This window comes from Chanodichthys erythropterus, chromosome 17 (genome assembly GCF_024489055.1).
Source record: "Chanodichthys erythropterus isolate Z2021 chromosome 17, ASM2448905v1, whole genome shotgun sequence".
NCBI classification, from domain to species: domain Eukaryota; kingdom Metazoa; phylum Chordata; class Actinopteri; order Cypriniformes; family Xenocyprididae; genus Chanodichthys; species Chanodichthys erythropterus.
In genome coordinates this window covers 10,064,015-10,080,361 of record NC_090237.1, presented here as the reverse complement: position 1 = coordinate 10,080,361, position 16,347 = coordinate 10,064,015, and the positions used below count along the sequence as shown (strand labels likewise).

Sequence of the window (16,347 nt, the reverse complement as noted above, 5' to 3'; positions counted from 1 at the left end):
AAAACTGTAAAATGTATTAAAAAATATATATAATATATATGAAATTGATCTTTTCAAGATATTATTATAAACCAACCCACACTCAGAAGATGTACTAACCTACTATGCAAATAATCCAAAGTAAATGTTTCGGGAACAGCATGACCTTTTTTAGTGCCTAATACTTTCCATTTTGTACTGTGGTCTACATAATATCCTGTTTGGTGCAGTGAGATTTTGCTGATTTTTAATTCCATTAGATATAAAATATCAAAGCAAGAGGTATTTATTTTAAAGGGGACTGACCTGTTATGCCCCTTTTTACAAGATGTAATATAAGTCTCAGATGTCCCCAGAATGTGTCTGTGAAGTTTTTGAGTGTACGGAAAAACATGCTGTTTTCGTGCATGTGTCTTTAAAGGTGCCCTCAAATGAAAAATTGAATTTATCTTGGCATAGTCAAATAACAAGAGTTCAGTACATGGAAATGACATACAGTGAGTCTCAAACTCCATTGTTTCCTCCTTCTTATATAAATCTCATTTGTTTAAAAGATCTCCGAAGAACAGGCGAATCTCAACATAACACCGACTGTTACGTAACAGTCGGGGTGTACGCCCACAATATTTGCATATGCCAGCCCATGTTCCCAACATTATGAAAGGCATTACACAAGGGCAGCCAGTATTAACGTCTGGATCTGTGCACAGCTGAATCATCAGACTAGGTAAGCAAGCAAGAACAATAGTGAAAAATGGCAGATGGAGCAATAGTAACTGACATGATCCATGATATTTTTTGTGATATTTGTAAATTGTCTTTCTAAATGTTTCGTTAGCATGTTGCTAATGTACTGTTAAATGTGGTTAAAGTTACCATCGTTTCTTACTGTATTCACGGAGACAAGAGCCGTCGCTATTTTCATTATTAAACACTTGCAGTCTGTATAATTCATAAACACAACTTCATTCTTTATAAATTTTTTCCAACAGTGTAGCATTAGCTGTTAGCCACGGAGCAAAGCCTCAAATTCATTCAGAATCAAATGTAAACAATATAACAGTATACAATACTCACCTAATCCGACGCATGCATGCCGCATGTATGACGAACACTTTATAAAGATCCATTTTGAGGGTTATATTAGCTGTGTAAACTTTGTTTATGCACTGTTCAAGGCAAGCGCGAGCTCCGTGGGCATGGAGCACGAGAATTAAAGGGCCAGTAGCCCTGAATTGGCTCATTTATAATGATGCCTCAAAATAGGCAGTTAAAAAATGAAAAAAAAAAAAAATCTATGGGGTATTTTGAGCTGAAACTTCACAGACACATTCAGGGGACACCTTAGGCTTATATTACATCTTTTTTAAAAAAAAAAGCTCTAGGGCACCTTTAAATGCAAATGAGCCACTGCTCCTCACCCCACTTTCCTGACGAGGGCGGAGCCTGTACAACTCATGCCCCTGATACTCTGCCAAAAACTAAAAATATCATCTCTATCGCGGCCATGCTCACGTGACATTGCAATTCTTTGCCATCATGAAAGTTAATTATTTGCATGCGTTTTAAAGCCATAACAGTTTAAACTTCTGATATATGGTTTTCTGAGCACACACATCCAAAGCATGTGCACAGAAAACTGCCCTGAGTATTAAACTGATTTCTCTTAGACATCTTATTGCACTTAAATTGGGCTGCACAACGATTAATCGTGATTAATCGTTTGCAAAATAAAAGTCTGTGTTTACGTAATATATGTGTGTGTTCTGTATATAATAATTATGTATATATAAATACACACATATACATGTATAAATTTAAGAAATATATGCATGTATAAATAAATATATATATTTATATATTTTATATTACATATATAATTATAAATATTTTATATATAAATCTAACATTTTTCTTAAATATATACATGTCTGTGTCTGTATTTATATATACATAATTCTTATACACAGAACACACACATATATTACGTAAACACAGACTTTTATTTTGCAAACGATTAATCGCGATTAATTGTTGTGCAGCCCTACACTTAAACTGTCAAATACATACAAGGTTATGTCAAAAACACACAAAGTCGGTTATGTATAGCCGCTTTTCCACCATCGGGGTGAAGGGTTCTTAGAATGGTAAGAAACGGTTCCAGTTGTGTTTCCACTCAAGCCTGGTAAGGTACAACATGGCACGATTACAAACCGTTCTCAGCCCAAAATCATGCTGGTAGAATCCATGAAGTGACGTCGGCACACGGGATTGGTCACTTGTCTGTTGCCTGGCTACCAGTTTCTCCATAGCTGACGTAAACACAAATTAATTATAAAATTATAAGAAATATCTGATCATCCTCCATAACGTGGTCATTATTTACATCTCATATCATCAGTAAACCATTGTGTTACAAAGTATTACATTGTATTACATTCCGAAGAGCGGCTGTTATCAGCCCCATAGTGGAAAATGAAACCGTAACCAGCTAGCCCGGATCGGCACAGAATGGAATGGTTACGCAGTAAGAACCGTTCGGCCCAATGGTGGAAAAGTGGCTTATGTCTGTGTATTAAAGTGACAGCAGTGTAATATACAGTTCCTACTGTTGTATAGGCTTGAATGCTGCTATTAAATGCTCTGGTGAGGAGATAAATATGGCGGATTGTGTACAACTCACTCAGGGGAGGAGCTAAGCTAATAGGGCAGATTCTGTTGCCAGTCATGGGCAGGGCTTATCTGGAACCACTCATTGGTGAATAATGTTGGCAACTCCTACCAAATGTGGACCGGATTTGGGCCGACACTATGTTGCTGCCTGGGTTTGTATGGAATACAAATAATAAATACAATTTGAGGCTGTCGTATACCTTACTAGTCTGGCAGGTGAGTCATAACTGATAAGTTGTTGCCCTTTTAGACCACAAGTCTAAGCCACATATGCCTTTAATGAACAAAGCAATTGACTAGTCAAATGTCATAGTCCATTAAACTCTGACCACAAGGGCCCCAGACCACCTCCCGATGTATTAAGCTTTCCATTTTAACAGCTGCACTGCTGGCAATTGTTACAATTCTGGGGAGACAAGACTCAAATAATCAAATAATCTATGGGATAGCGCATTTCAGATTGCTTGGACTCACAGAGACAGGATTTTTATCGGAATAAACTCTGCTCCACTTTGCAGATGATATTCTAGACAAGAACCAACAATTCAGATAGGAAGACATGTGAATGACATGTAAATCAACCAATCACAAAATTAACCATACCACAGCAACAAACATCTTTTTTATAAAATGGTAGGTAATTAAACAGAGATTAAAAAATCCATTTACACTAATGTAATAAGTAGGCTACTTAATATTTCACTCAAAATAATGCACAATATACAGTTTTGCTCATGGATATCTACTTAGTGCTTTATGTCAAAATAATTGATGGCACCATCATCACAAACTTTAAAGTATGTTTAAAACACAATGTGCACCCTGACTCCGGACATAATTTGTGTAGCATTCAGCCAATCAGAGCTAGTGATTTCAGCTAGCTTTCGCCATGTTGTGTACAAAATGCATGAGACGGTCAATGAAAAGACTGTGGTCTGTGGGTGTGTTGTACAAAGCTGAGGCTACAGAATGCTTAGCTCGACATTTTCTTAAGCTAAGAATATCTAGTATGTAGCCTGTGATATGCTTTAAAAAAGGTCTTACTAATCATAAAAGTTAATATACAATAACATTTATGAATGCAATCTAAATTAATATTTTTGGGGCCAGGATATAAATAGTGTCAGAGAGGAAAGATCTGAACAAACAGCCAGTCAAGTGTTTACAAGCCTTAAATAGCCACTGTGGAAAACAAAACTGTTTAGATGCATTACTACAGAGATTAAAACGGCATCATAAATTATGCACATAATATATTTGATATCCTGAATGAGCGCAGCTGGGATACTACAGGACTCACAAGTGTCCGTTACGTAATTCATCATGCATGTTTAGTCTTTCAGTCAAGATAGGTAGTGTTCGATCTAGCTTCTCTTCCTGGGACTTTAATCATTGATACAGTCCTGCATTGTAGGGTGGTTTGTGGTTGGTTTTACTCCAGACCTGGCAATGCTCCAAAGAGAGAATCAGACTGAAAGAGGTAAACATCCATAGTAGGGAGTAAAAATCACTAAAGAATTCTTTTTAATATCTTAATTGTTTTTCCTAGATATCAATGAGATTAAATGGAGACTTTTGCTCATCACATACTTTTTCTCATGAGAAAAACACCCTAGCATGCTTATCTTATGTGTCTCCTTCAGAGTTTCAGAGGAGGCTTCAACAATATCTCAAACTATGCTCCGATTTTCCAAGATATAAAAGTCTGCAATCAAACTTTTCTCAATACCAAATTATCTGGGCTATTCCATCTCTGTTAATTTGCTAGCTCTATACTATTACTGTATAATGACAATTGTCTCATATGAGCATTTTAATTTCTCCAGTGTAATTTTAGGAGAAACATCAGAGGCAAACTCTCCTGAGCATATTCGTAAATTAACCTCAGAATGAGGGACAACATTTTCCCACTGGAACCACACACTGACACCACTGCTGACCCAAATTGCTCACTTGTTCATTCAATCCCTTTTCAGTAAATGCCACAGAGTACACTACATAGGGAGTAAGGACCAATCTCAGAAGTAGCTCTTCTCTCTCTCTGCAGTCCATTGTTCTCCTAAGTTGACAGATACCTAATAAAATACTGGGTAATATAAGGTAACTATGGGTTAAGGTTAGGTATAGGGATAGATTCAGGGTTAGTATTACCCAGTTATTGTAATTAGTATAATAAGTACAATACATAGTATGTACATGGGTAACAGGACTGTAAAATAAAGTGCTACCATAATAATAATGAATACACTGTATTTTAGTCTTTTTAGTCTAGTGTCAAAATGGTTTTAAAAACACTTGCATTTGCTGTAAATTTGAGATACCTGCACTTTACCACAACTAGACAGGCTTAGAATACTCATTGAAACTGAAAACTGGAATATATCAAATGATATATAACAGATAAATAAAAGGGAATTAACTACAGGGACATTTTTGACCCATATTTAGACCATTTTTGTCACTTTTAATGGAAGTTTTGCCCAGAAATGGTTCATTTCTGACCTTGCTCGTGAGATGTGAAAGAGCAACCTCTGAGCAATAAAATATTCTTGTGGGCAATGCAACAAGCTCAGATATTAAAAGTAAGGAAGATGAAATACGGAAGTGGCAGTAAATGAACAACATAGCGTACGCAGATATGAAAACAGAAAGATTCCTATAGATGTGATCACAGGCACGGGCTGTAACAGGACACACTGAAGGTTTTATGATCTCCACATATGTGATTAGTCTAAAAGACGACCCCCCCCACAACACACACGCATCTCCACCTCATACACTCTCCCGCCCTCCCTTATTTCTCTCCTTCCTTCTCTCTCTCCCTCTTGCTCGTCCCATACCTCTGCAGTGGCTTATTCTTTCCTGCGCCGGCTACAGACACACACCGCCCCCCTCTACCCCTCCTCTGGCCACTCATCCCAGCATGCGGCGCGTATTCAGGGGTAGGACCGACAGTCTTTTCCCCAGACTGAAAGTGGAGCTCTGTGCTGCAGCTGCTGCTGAATGAATGCAGCATTTCATGCGTCTACAACCACTCTGAGTGAGACAGAGTGTCAGCGAGACACTGCCGGCAACTGAGAGCCACTGATCTGAAGATCAGAACAACGGATCTGGTGCTGCCTTCGTATTTTTTGCTCTCTAGTTCTTTCTCTCTCCCTCATCGGGACATACTGCAAAGGGGGATTGAAGACAGGAAGGTGCTCCGCAAGCCTTCCCCAGCTGAAAGTCTTGCTGTTTTGATTTTGGGTCTGCCTCAGACCTAGAGTATCCCGCCCAAGACACACAGCGGAAGACTTGACCAGGGACAGACAGACAGGGACAAGTGGGCAGACGGTCTGACATGGAGTTGCAACAAGGTAGATCAATCCTGCACAGGTGTGCAAGGTCCGGCGATGTAGTCCATGCAGGTCTGGTCGTCACACTTCTGATTGGTAAGTCCCTTGCAGTCATTCCCTACTATCCCACCCTTGTACCCCTCTTTAGCTGTTTACGCTTTCCAAGTGGGGCGGCTGCCAAAATGCTGCAGTTTTTGCGTGGCTTGCACAACTCGAGACTTTCAAACAAGCCGGGTTACTTGTTGCTGTTTGTGGAGCTTGATTTCTTGAAAGATCTCAGGTTTCGATGTCTCGAGAGGCTACAGTCTGGGGGGACTAGGTTCCCTCTCATTCCTCTGGTCAAAGAGAGGGATAGAGGGTGAAACAAATTATGTAAAAGCATGCATGTCACTATCAGTACATGGTACAAGTTGGCATCAAACCTCTTAAATCAATCGATATTGATGGTGATCATCAGTCCCACTTGTGCATTTTGGTCTATCGAAGTTCATTCTTAAACGTCTTCACCTCCAGTGCAGTAAATGCATCTCGTTAAGTTACTAAAATAATCAGGTGACTTTCCCCTTTTTTTCAATCACCCTTCTAGCTATGTCCATTGTTCTCAGGGTCGTAACCCTGTAGAGTTTAAGGGGGAATACGTCTTCCCCAATATTTAAATTAGTGACCAGCCGATGTGGGTTTTTCAATGACTGATCCTGGAACTTTTACATTTGGTACCCCAAATCTTGAACATTTGTTTGCATTTCTACTTAAAGACCTTCTTCATATTTTCTTTTTTCTTTCTGCAAATACTTCTGTAAAAAGCATTCACTTTACCTCAGCAGTAGGATGTTTGTGGGACGTGTGGCTCCTTGCTTGGAGTGTCTTTATGATGAATTGCGCTGTGCGAGTCTTGAATCACACTGCACAACAGTATGCTGAGCTCACTGAATTTCGCCACTGAATTACATTAATTCTTTTTGAGCAGGTGGGCCTGATACTTCCAAGCAAGCCCCCCCTTTCCTTTTACTGCTTGTGAAGGTGAATTAGAGGCCGTTAAACTAGGTCATTTTCACTCTCTCCTTCATAGTATGAACTCACACGGTAATATGGATCCTCTGCAGAGTTCCCGGTGGACTCGGGGAGGTATGATGTATTGTTAGATGTTCACGGCACATCCGTCAGGTTATGAGAAGGTGCACCACTTAGGGGCAAATCATCATTTTGACAAACGACACAGTTTTGCTGATGGTTTGATTACAATTTATTCTGTTGGTGTGCCTGCAACTGATAGAATGTGAGGTTAGTTGCAATATGAATGACTGTCATTCATGTATTATCCGAGTTCATCAGATCTGCCTGTAAGGAAAAAAATAGATTGGACATTCTGTTCTGTGAAGGAGAAAAGGTCAACTTTTGTTTACTACTACAAGCTCCTACACCATAGTATTTAACAATAAATACTTTCATAACCAAAGAATTGATACTCCATCAGGCCTACGAAAGAAGAGGATTTACTTACTTATCAGGGGAAATGATTCAGCTTTGACAATGATGACAGACAGAGAAGCTAAATAGTGAAAATGCTTCTTAAAACAGTTCTGGTCTTAAAAAAGTGTCCAATACAGTTTTCTTAAAATGCCAAATGGGCAGTACATGCTCCTGCATATTATTAATTAAATTAAAAGTGCAAACAGTATCTCCTGTGCATGAATGGATAAGATTAGGGATCTATTAATAGTCCAGGAGCACATGTGTGTAATGCCATGGCATACGGAGCGTGTGAAGAGCAGTATCTCCTCTACTGTCACTAGTCCCTCACAAATATGATTAGTAAATCACACGTGAACCCCTGAACAGAATGGTTAGCATCATTGAAAATTAGCAACATTATTAAATGACAATATATATGACTCACCTGTCAACACCAACTATCGTAGAAAGCCTGCTGTAATGTATGTGTCTATTACATTTACATTTGCATAATAAATCATCTGCTAGCTACAGGCCATGGTAGATCTCTGACTAAATACTGATACCTTGTGGTCAAAAGCAATAGCAAAAGTAATAGGTCAGTATTATTAAATTGCAGAAAAAGATTTTGGATAGCTAGGTTGGGTAGGGGGCACAACCTCATATTATTTCATAGGGCCCCGCCTCTGCACCTGAATACAGGGAGAATATGTTTAATTATTTGTGGTTGCTGTCAGTGACGCCAGTTAAAGCTGGGATCACAATGTACGATTTTGGCCGTCTGAAACTAATTTTGTGAATCCTAAAATATTCCTCGGATCCTAGGTGAATAGAAGAGACTATTGTATGAAAACTGTGTAGGATAAATAAAAAAAAAAATCAAATCAAATCAATATAATTACTTTTGAATGGCTGTTATTATTTTGATTATGATGTAGTTACAGCATCTACCAGCAGGGGTTAAATGCCAAAAGGTAACCATCTAAACCTTGCCACCCTTGCAATGCTAAATATGCTGTGTACATTTTTGTGTTTCAGTTTAAATCAAACAAGTACTGCATTGAGAATGACCCCGCTCTACTTGCATGACTGCAAAATAGAAGCCCTATGGCCACCAAGTGACAGGCCTTTAAGGGACTTTGGTTTAATCCAACAGTAAGAACTGTCAGCTCTGAAGTTTGTGCATGATACTCTGATGCGAGACATGGAGTCCTGTTACATAGAGCAGATATTGTTATACATCACTTTCCTCTCTCTCTTTCACTCAACTTCTCTCTTTCTTTCTCCCTCTACTCCCCATTTGTCCTATTAAGTAGCAATATGAACCTCATACCAGTACACATTAGTGTTTGTGGTGTGTATTATGGGCATCGATTATCTCTTACGTGGATGGTGGGGTAGAGAAATTTCTAATGGTGCACTATTTTTAAAAGCTTATTTAGTTACATCTAATAAAATGAGGTAAAGTTTTTGAAATGGTTTTTATACATTTGGCTAGGTAAAATTATCCTTAAACTCCAGCAATCGATCTTTACGCTTTCTTAAATTTTATTTATTAATTTACTTTTTAAGAAAAAATAAACTAAAATAGAAGAACAAACTGATGTGACATCATTCTGAACAATATCAGGCCAAAAAAAATGTTCTTTTTGGGAGTTCGAAACAGCTTGCCAAAGCTAAATTTCCAGAAAAGTTTGCTAGGGCTGGTAAACACCTTTGTAATTCCGTGGCGATCCATGATGATTACGTAATAGGTAGGTGTGTGCGGAGGCTCCGCCTTCTTTCACATGGAAATCTTTTCTCCTGTTCAGTCCGTCAAGGTCAGATGTTCGCAAGTAAAAAAAAAAAAAAAAAAACTGGAGAGCCACTTTATTGTGGAAGATAAAGTTGTACTCCTGATGAAACGAGACATTGACACTGTTTTTCATGTTTAATATAGTAAATCTGCTTGATTTTAAGTAATCTATTGTATAAAGTGCTATATATAAATGTTTGTGATGTGATGCTTTTCTTATGCTTTATTAAAAAAATGTTTGCTGTTTATTTTGTTATTGAGTTGAAAGCTTGCAGCACATATTTACATATTCATCTAAACGTTGCTCTCAGCAGAGTGGGCGGTGTCGGATGTTTACTAACAGTAGTTTGTTTTAAGCCCTAAGCGAAGAACAAAAAAAGAATTTTGCTATGAGTATATCAGGGCCTTTAACATTATGTAAGACGAGCTTTTAATCAAGAGCTTGTGAATCAGAAACAAATCAAGATGTGAAATTGGGCCCTACATTTGCCACCCAAAAACACTGAGGCCATTTGAGCAGTCTCAATTTTTTAGTTGCATTAGGCAATTTGCTTAAAGCAAAAGTATTAATGGACATAAAGCCACATATAAATAGACATGAACATTCAAGTAAGTGTGTACTGAATATATAAAAAAAAATTAAAACAATTCTTAAGTTAATTCTTAATGATTTCTTATAAATATTGCAAATAAAATATACAGCGATTTTTCCAGAAAGGATTCTGGTGTACCTTGTCTCTCATTTCTACTCAGTTGATTCATATATATGCTCCCACTAAAACTTTGTTTCCTTCATACTGTTGGTGATTTTTATTTAATTAATCTCTGTTTTTAGGTCTGGGAACCTACAACTTCATTACTTTCATATAATAAATCAACATGATGTTTGGCATCTTATAACTGAATTTAAAACATTTGAATATCTGTCGAGCATCTCACTGTTCAAATAAATTAACAGCACACATATTTACACACACAACTGATCTGGCTTTAATTAATAGGAGCACTAGATGTAAACACATTCATTTTAAAACAAATACAGAATCACAAGTGGGTTTAATGGCTGCTACATTTGTCAAAAACATATTTTTTAGGGTATAACACATTTTGACTCTTTTAGCACCTTAATATCATAGCACACCGATGTAACATATAAGAGAAAATCTGCTCACAACTGTTACATTATTCGCTGTCAGTCCCTGACATTCCAATGAGGAATTTTAACTTATAGTCAAGGGAATGGCTTGTCAGGGATTGAGATAATGAGATATGATAGCTGACTGAAAATTGATGGCCTGAATAAGGGAAAGAGAAAGATGCTTATGAGGGGCAGAGTAATGTGAGAAAGGGGGATTGTTTGCTTTAATTAGTTTTGTTCTCTAGAGTGATAGTCAGTAGAATGGTGGGTGTAGTTGTAATGGGAAGTTATTATGTGAATTAGATCTCTGACAGAGTAAGAATAAATTTTCTCTTTAAAACTTTAGGTTTTTCATTTTATAATGTCTAAGATTTGATTTAGTTTTATTGTTTTTATTTTACTTAATCTTAAATGTAGAATGTAATTTTTTGGCCATTAAATAGCCTTTTGGGCCATTTTTATCATAAAACTGAGTGTGTCTCATGCCTGGGTCGCTCCAGCTGCCCACATTCCAGCTGTAAGGCGGGATTCCTCGTAATCAACTACCACGATGATTTGCTGCTTCTAGCCCAGTCGAGGCATGAGTTATGTGCTCGAAGGTTCCCTGCTCCTCAGTCACCTGAGCGACTTAGGGTTCAGAGTCAATTTTGGCAAGAGCTCGCTGTGACGGATTTCGTACCTGGGGGAGGTCTTAGACTTTGCCCAGAAGCTAGCTTGGCTCTCTCAGGAGTGCTCACTGAAAATCAGGAACATGGCAGCCTCTTCTCAGCCTCTTGGGACTCTTCTTCCCCTCAAGAATTTTCAGAAGCTGCTGGCCCTGATGGCAGAAACTTCCTCAGTAATTCCGCTAGGCCTGCTCCATATGGGACCACTTCAGCAATGGTTGAAAGGGCCAGCACCTTCTCAGAGGGACCCACAGCTGTCTGGAGGCCTTGGTCCACTTGAAATCCTGTTTTTATCTGAACAGGATAATGCTGGGCTCTGTTTCCAGAGGAAAGTGGTCGTAATGGCCTCTCAAGATGAGTTGGGGCACCCTGTGCGATGGCAGAGTACCCTTTGGCTCATGGCAACTCCCTTGATAAATTGGCACATCAACTGCCAAGAAATGGGAGCGTTTAGTGGAAGTTCTACCCGGAAGACTCTAATGCACGTCATTGCTCATATTCTAACCAATCATTACACGTCACCTGAGTATATAAGTTCTGTTCCCACCCACTATCATGTTCGCAGATCCCATCGCCGGCGTTCACCCCCATCCTCCCCACCACCACCAGGTCAGTCCCTGTCCATACATCGGGGGTAGGCTCCGCCCCTGCCTTCATCTTCAGGCAGGATCTGCAAACGTCTGCTACCCTCCGGATTCTACTATGGACGGGGGCCTACGCCAAAGAACTTTATCATTTATTTGATATTTAGATTCATACTGTTGAATAAATTGTATTCAAACGTTTCTTTGCTTCCCGAGTCTTTCAGGTAGAAATGAAGGCCTTCACTGAGTTCTGGACAGAACTCATGGGTCATCATGTCCTGGTCTGCTTGGACAGCAGGACAACAGAATGGTGGTTGCCTTTATAAACCACCAAGGAGGTGTCAGTTCTCGCCCCCTTCACAGACTGTCGAGCCACCTTCTCTGATGGGCACAGAGGAACCTCTGCTCACTGAGGCCGGTTCACGTGCCAGGCTCCTTGAATATAGGAGCAGACATACTATCCCGTGGAGAGCCACCACCGAGGGAGTGGAGACTCTAGCCCCAGAAGGTGAACGCAATATGCCGCTCCTTAGGTCGAGCAGACGTGGATCTCTTTGTGATGGAAGAGAACTCCCACTGCCAGACATATTTTTTGAAGGAAACGGATGCACTGGCCCAGGAATGGCCTTGTCTGCGCCTTTGCCTTCCCTCCTGTCTGCCTGCTCCCACAACTTCTTAAACAGATCAGGGAAAGTCTTGATTCCCAGAACTGGTCTAATTTCTCTAGCTGGTGTTCAGCTCTGAATTTAGACCCCACCAGTTGTGAGATCGTATCAATTCTCAAGTTTCTGCAGGAACTGCTGGATAGTGGGCAGGCCCGTCCAAACTCAAAGTGTATGTGGCAGCCATTGCAGTAAATTGCACTCTTATGGCTGGCCAATCAATTGGAATACATGACCTGGTCGTTAAATTGCTCAGAGGGGATAGGAGGTTGAATCCTCCCTGTCCATGCTCGGTTCTATCATGGGACCTCTCCACTGTGCTCAGGGCTCTTCATGGTCCTCCCTTTGAGCACCCCAGGCACCCCATCCACTCTGTCCTCTCAGAGTGCATATTAAGCACTCTAGCCAGTCTCAGCAATCTGAGCAGCTGTTTGTCAGCTTCGGAGGCTGCACTTTGGGACTGACAGTTTCGAAGCAAAGACTTTCCAGATGGATCGTGGATGCGATAGCACTGGCTTACAAGTTGGTGGACGTTACTAATCTTCAAGAACGGGCGTTGTCAGTCTAATCCAGGGGTGCCAATCCTGCTCCTGGAGGGCCACCTTCCTGCAGAGTTTAGCTCCAACCCCAATTAAACACACCTGAACCAGCTAATCAAGCTCTTATTAACCATACTAGAAACTTCCAGGCAGGTGTGTTGAGGCAAGTTGGAGCCAAACTCTGCAGGACAGTGGGCCTCCAGGACCGAGTTTGGACACCCCTGGTCTAATACTTCCTTGTTTTGTGTAGCAGGCTTTGACCACAGTCTGAGCTCTTCTCCGATCAGCTGTTCAAGGGGCATTCATTTTGAGTGACTCTAAGCTGTTGGCTCGCAGAGCGATTCCATACTGTGCTTGTATCATGGCGTGTTGCAATGTATTCCCCACAGCATCAGCTGACTGATGCAATGCGAGTGAACTGTATCGAAAGAAAATGCACTGGTTACTCACATAACTCTGGTTCACTTTCAGAACCAGGGTTATGTGAGTACCCAGAGCATTTTTCAGCTATTATTTATATTTTCCTTTTTTACAGGTAGCTCTGCCTTCAAATATCTATCAGTTAAGGGTATCTAAGGAAACAGAAAGCGAAGCTAACATTGGATTCGGATGTGCCTTGATGCCTTCTTATTTTGGAACGCATCCTCCGAAGGCAACATTTTTCAGTTTTAGGACACAACCACTGTCCTGCAGAGTTCAGTTCCAACCCTAATCAACACAGCTTAAGCAGGTTTGAAATAAACTTTGCAAGACAGTAGGTCCCCAGGAGCAGGATTGAAGAAGATTTATCTGATGATAAATGTTTAATTTCTTATTTAAATCTTTGATTTATGTCTTCAAACTGCCATTTGGCAAATCTGAGCAGTTTAAGACAATGAGACACTAAAACTTTAGAGGAGACATATGTGAGATTACTGAGGTCTTTTTCACAGGTGAACAATATTGGAGGCTGAAACAAAATAAGATTCTAGAAGAGAGTCTAGTAGATGTCCATAAAGACATCTAAGTCATTTGTCATTTTTCTTTCCTGTGGAAATCTGTGACTAACAGACTGCCCATCAAAAAAAAAAAAAAAAAAAAAAAAAAAAAACATTAAACAACCTGGACCATCTGCTTGCAGGTCATCCATCAATAAAAAACAGAAACCACTTGACAAAGTGGCTTGTGGTAAAATGATGTATGCCGCAGTCTGTACATTAAGTGAGAAAGCATTACTGTAAGCTGGAGCCCCTCCCTCTTTTCCTGTAGACTGCACTCAGAGTCTCTCAGGGGGAATTAGGGCCAATGGAAGGAGAAGGGGTGACTGGGGGTACAAAGAGAAGATGGAGGGATGGAGAATGAGTGAGGAGGAAAGACCAGCAGTAATGGTGATATTTGCTTAACATGTACATGCATATACATGCTTTTTTTTACAGTACAGAAAAAGCATGAAGCGAAAGAGAAATGGCTGGATATGAAGTGAGTTTGGAGGAAATCTGGCAAGAAGAAGGAAGGAGAAAGAGGATGTTATGGCTTTGAGAAATGTGGGGCACTTTTAAGTGGATGTGGATGGTGAAAAGCCACCACTCAGAATTTCAGACAGTTTAAAGACCTGCCATAAAAGGCAAAAATAAAAGGCAAATCAGAGAGTTCCCCAGATGCTGACCTCACCTGAAGGTAAAAGCAAACTCGTCCCCCAAACAGTCCCCTCAGCAAAAAAGAGGTCTGAGTTGAGAAGATGAATTATTTACTGATGTTCAGCTTTGCAACAGTACAAAGAGGGACAACTAAAACTACACTTAAATGAATTTCAATCCATTTCAGTTCTATTTACTTTCAAACTAGACTTTTTTTTTTTTTTTTTTTGGCATTTTAAGAGGCATTCAGTTTAGTTTTGAAAGTTACACATCCTCACTAAGGTAATTAAATAATAAGTGGGCATCCAAAGTAGAAATGCATGTTACTATCAAGTGTATAAATAGCATCTCCTTTTGGCTGAATGATTAAATATTGACATTGTCTGGTTATGAAACAAATATTCACTCAAAAGACACTGTGTTTGGAAGAGAAGCATGTGTGTGTTTGTATCAATCTAGACTGGCACAGCAGCACATGTTGGTCTCAATGGGACATCTGTTCCACAGTCAGAGAGCATCTAGGTCTTTCTCCTCCATCTGTAGCCACCCAAACTCACCCTGTCAGAAGGCAAAAAGTGTACACAGTGAATTAAGTGAATATAATCCAAAATAATCCCTTCACATTCCCATCAGTCCCATTTCCTACCCACAGGTGACTGTGAATGTTCCCCTCTGAGAAATGTTGTATGTGCATTTGCAGGTCAGGTTGACACATGCTCTTATTTAATGTGAGTTTAAGAGATCTGAGGCAAGGAATTATGGGAACAGAACAGTTAATGGACCTTTAGGGGCAAGGTGAAGGTTAGAGACATTAAATGAAATTTCACCCCATTTATTTTCTAAATGAATGTTATTGGTCTTACTGTGAACAATTCATCCTTGCATAAGTTTCATTTTTCTACCTCATATTTTTAATCAAAATGTCATGACTAAATCGTTCAGTGACAGATTTCCCTCTGGTGATTACTGTATGCAAGGCTTCTCCATCAAATAATCACCTTAAACCCCATCCCTGTGGATAGAACCAAGTCTCCACCCTTTATTCAAATGTACAGTATGGTTAAAAACTACCATACTACCGTTTCGTCGCAACTTTAAGAAGAGATGATTTGGGGATAAGAGTCTTTGGTTAAACAGAAAATCACTTTAATTCACAAGAGTCATAGATGTTTAATCCAACAAAAATGAGAGAGAGTTTTGCAAGTTCAACTTTTAAAAAACAAGTCTCTTAGACTTTGCGTTTATTTATGCTTCACTGACCTGCATCTCGCATTTTTAACACTGATCTACATGGATCAGTGGTTTTCAACACATTCTGTGAATGGCCTAGCCTGTGTGCCAGCCCGAACCCCGCCCACAACATTTTTTGGACGGGAAGTTCGGTCTGGACTCGATCCATTGTGGAGTAATTATGCTCGGCTCCCAGAAGGCCGAGCCAATCCAATTGCCAGGGCGGGCTTTAATCGATGATGGACAGGCTATCTGCGGTTACGTAACCACTCACGTCATCAAAGAGCGCTTGGGTTGAATTGGTTTTCACCAACGATGACTGCAGCTGGAGAAGTAAGATGTTTAGATTCCGCTATCACATCTGTAATAAAAGAAATCCACAGCGCATTAACAAAGAACCGCAATCAAGGCATTTGTCGATGGGAAAGATGTGTTTGCCGTCCTTCCAACGGGATTCGGAAAAAGTTTAAGTACAAGTTCAACATACGTCACTTACTGCGTTGCTCTGATTGGTTGTAGGTCTATCCAATTGAGTGCAGAGGTTTTTTTTTACTGGTTCGGTTAAGACACGCCCTATAATTCAAGCGCAATGGAGCAGTATCAGACTCACATTCTGCCTAGAATATGAGTATGACGAAGTCAGGCTATGAATGGCCGCTAACTGATTGAAAATTTAAGC

General features: G+C 39.8%; 1 protein-coding gene across 2 annotated transcripts in view; it reads left to right on the top strand.

The window, feature by feature from the left end:
• Positions 1–5,512: 5,512 nt before the first annotated feature.
• scn4ba (sodium channel, voltage-gated, type IV, beta a) overlaps positions 5,513–16,347 on the top strand; it is a 39,161-nt gene continuing 28,326 nt past the window's right edge. For both annotated transcript variants that reach the window (XM_067366083.1, XM_067366084.1), the window contains exon 1: positions 5,513–6,083. In XM_067366083.1, coding sequence (XP_067222184.1) covers positions 5,993–6,083 — 91 coding nt within the window. In that variant the 5' untranslated portion in view covers positions 5,513–5,992. The remainder of the gene's footprint in view (positions 6,084–16,347) is intronic.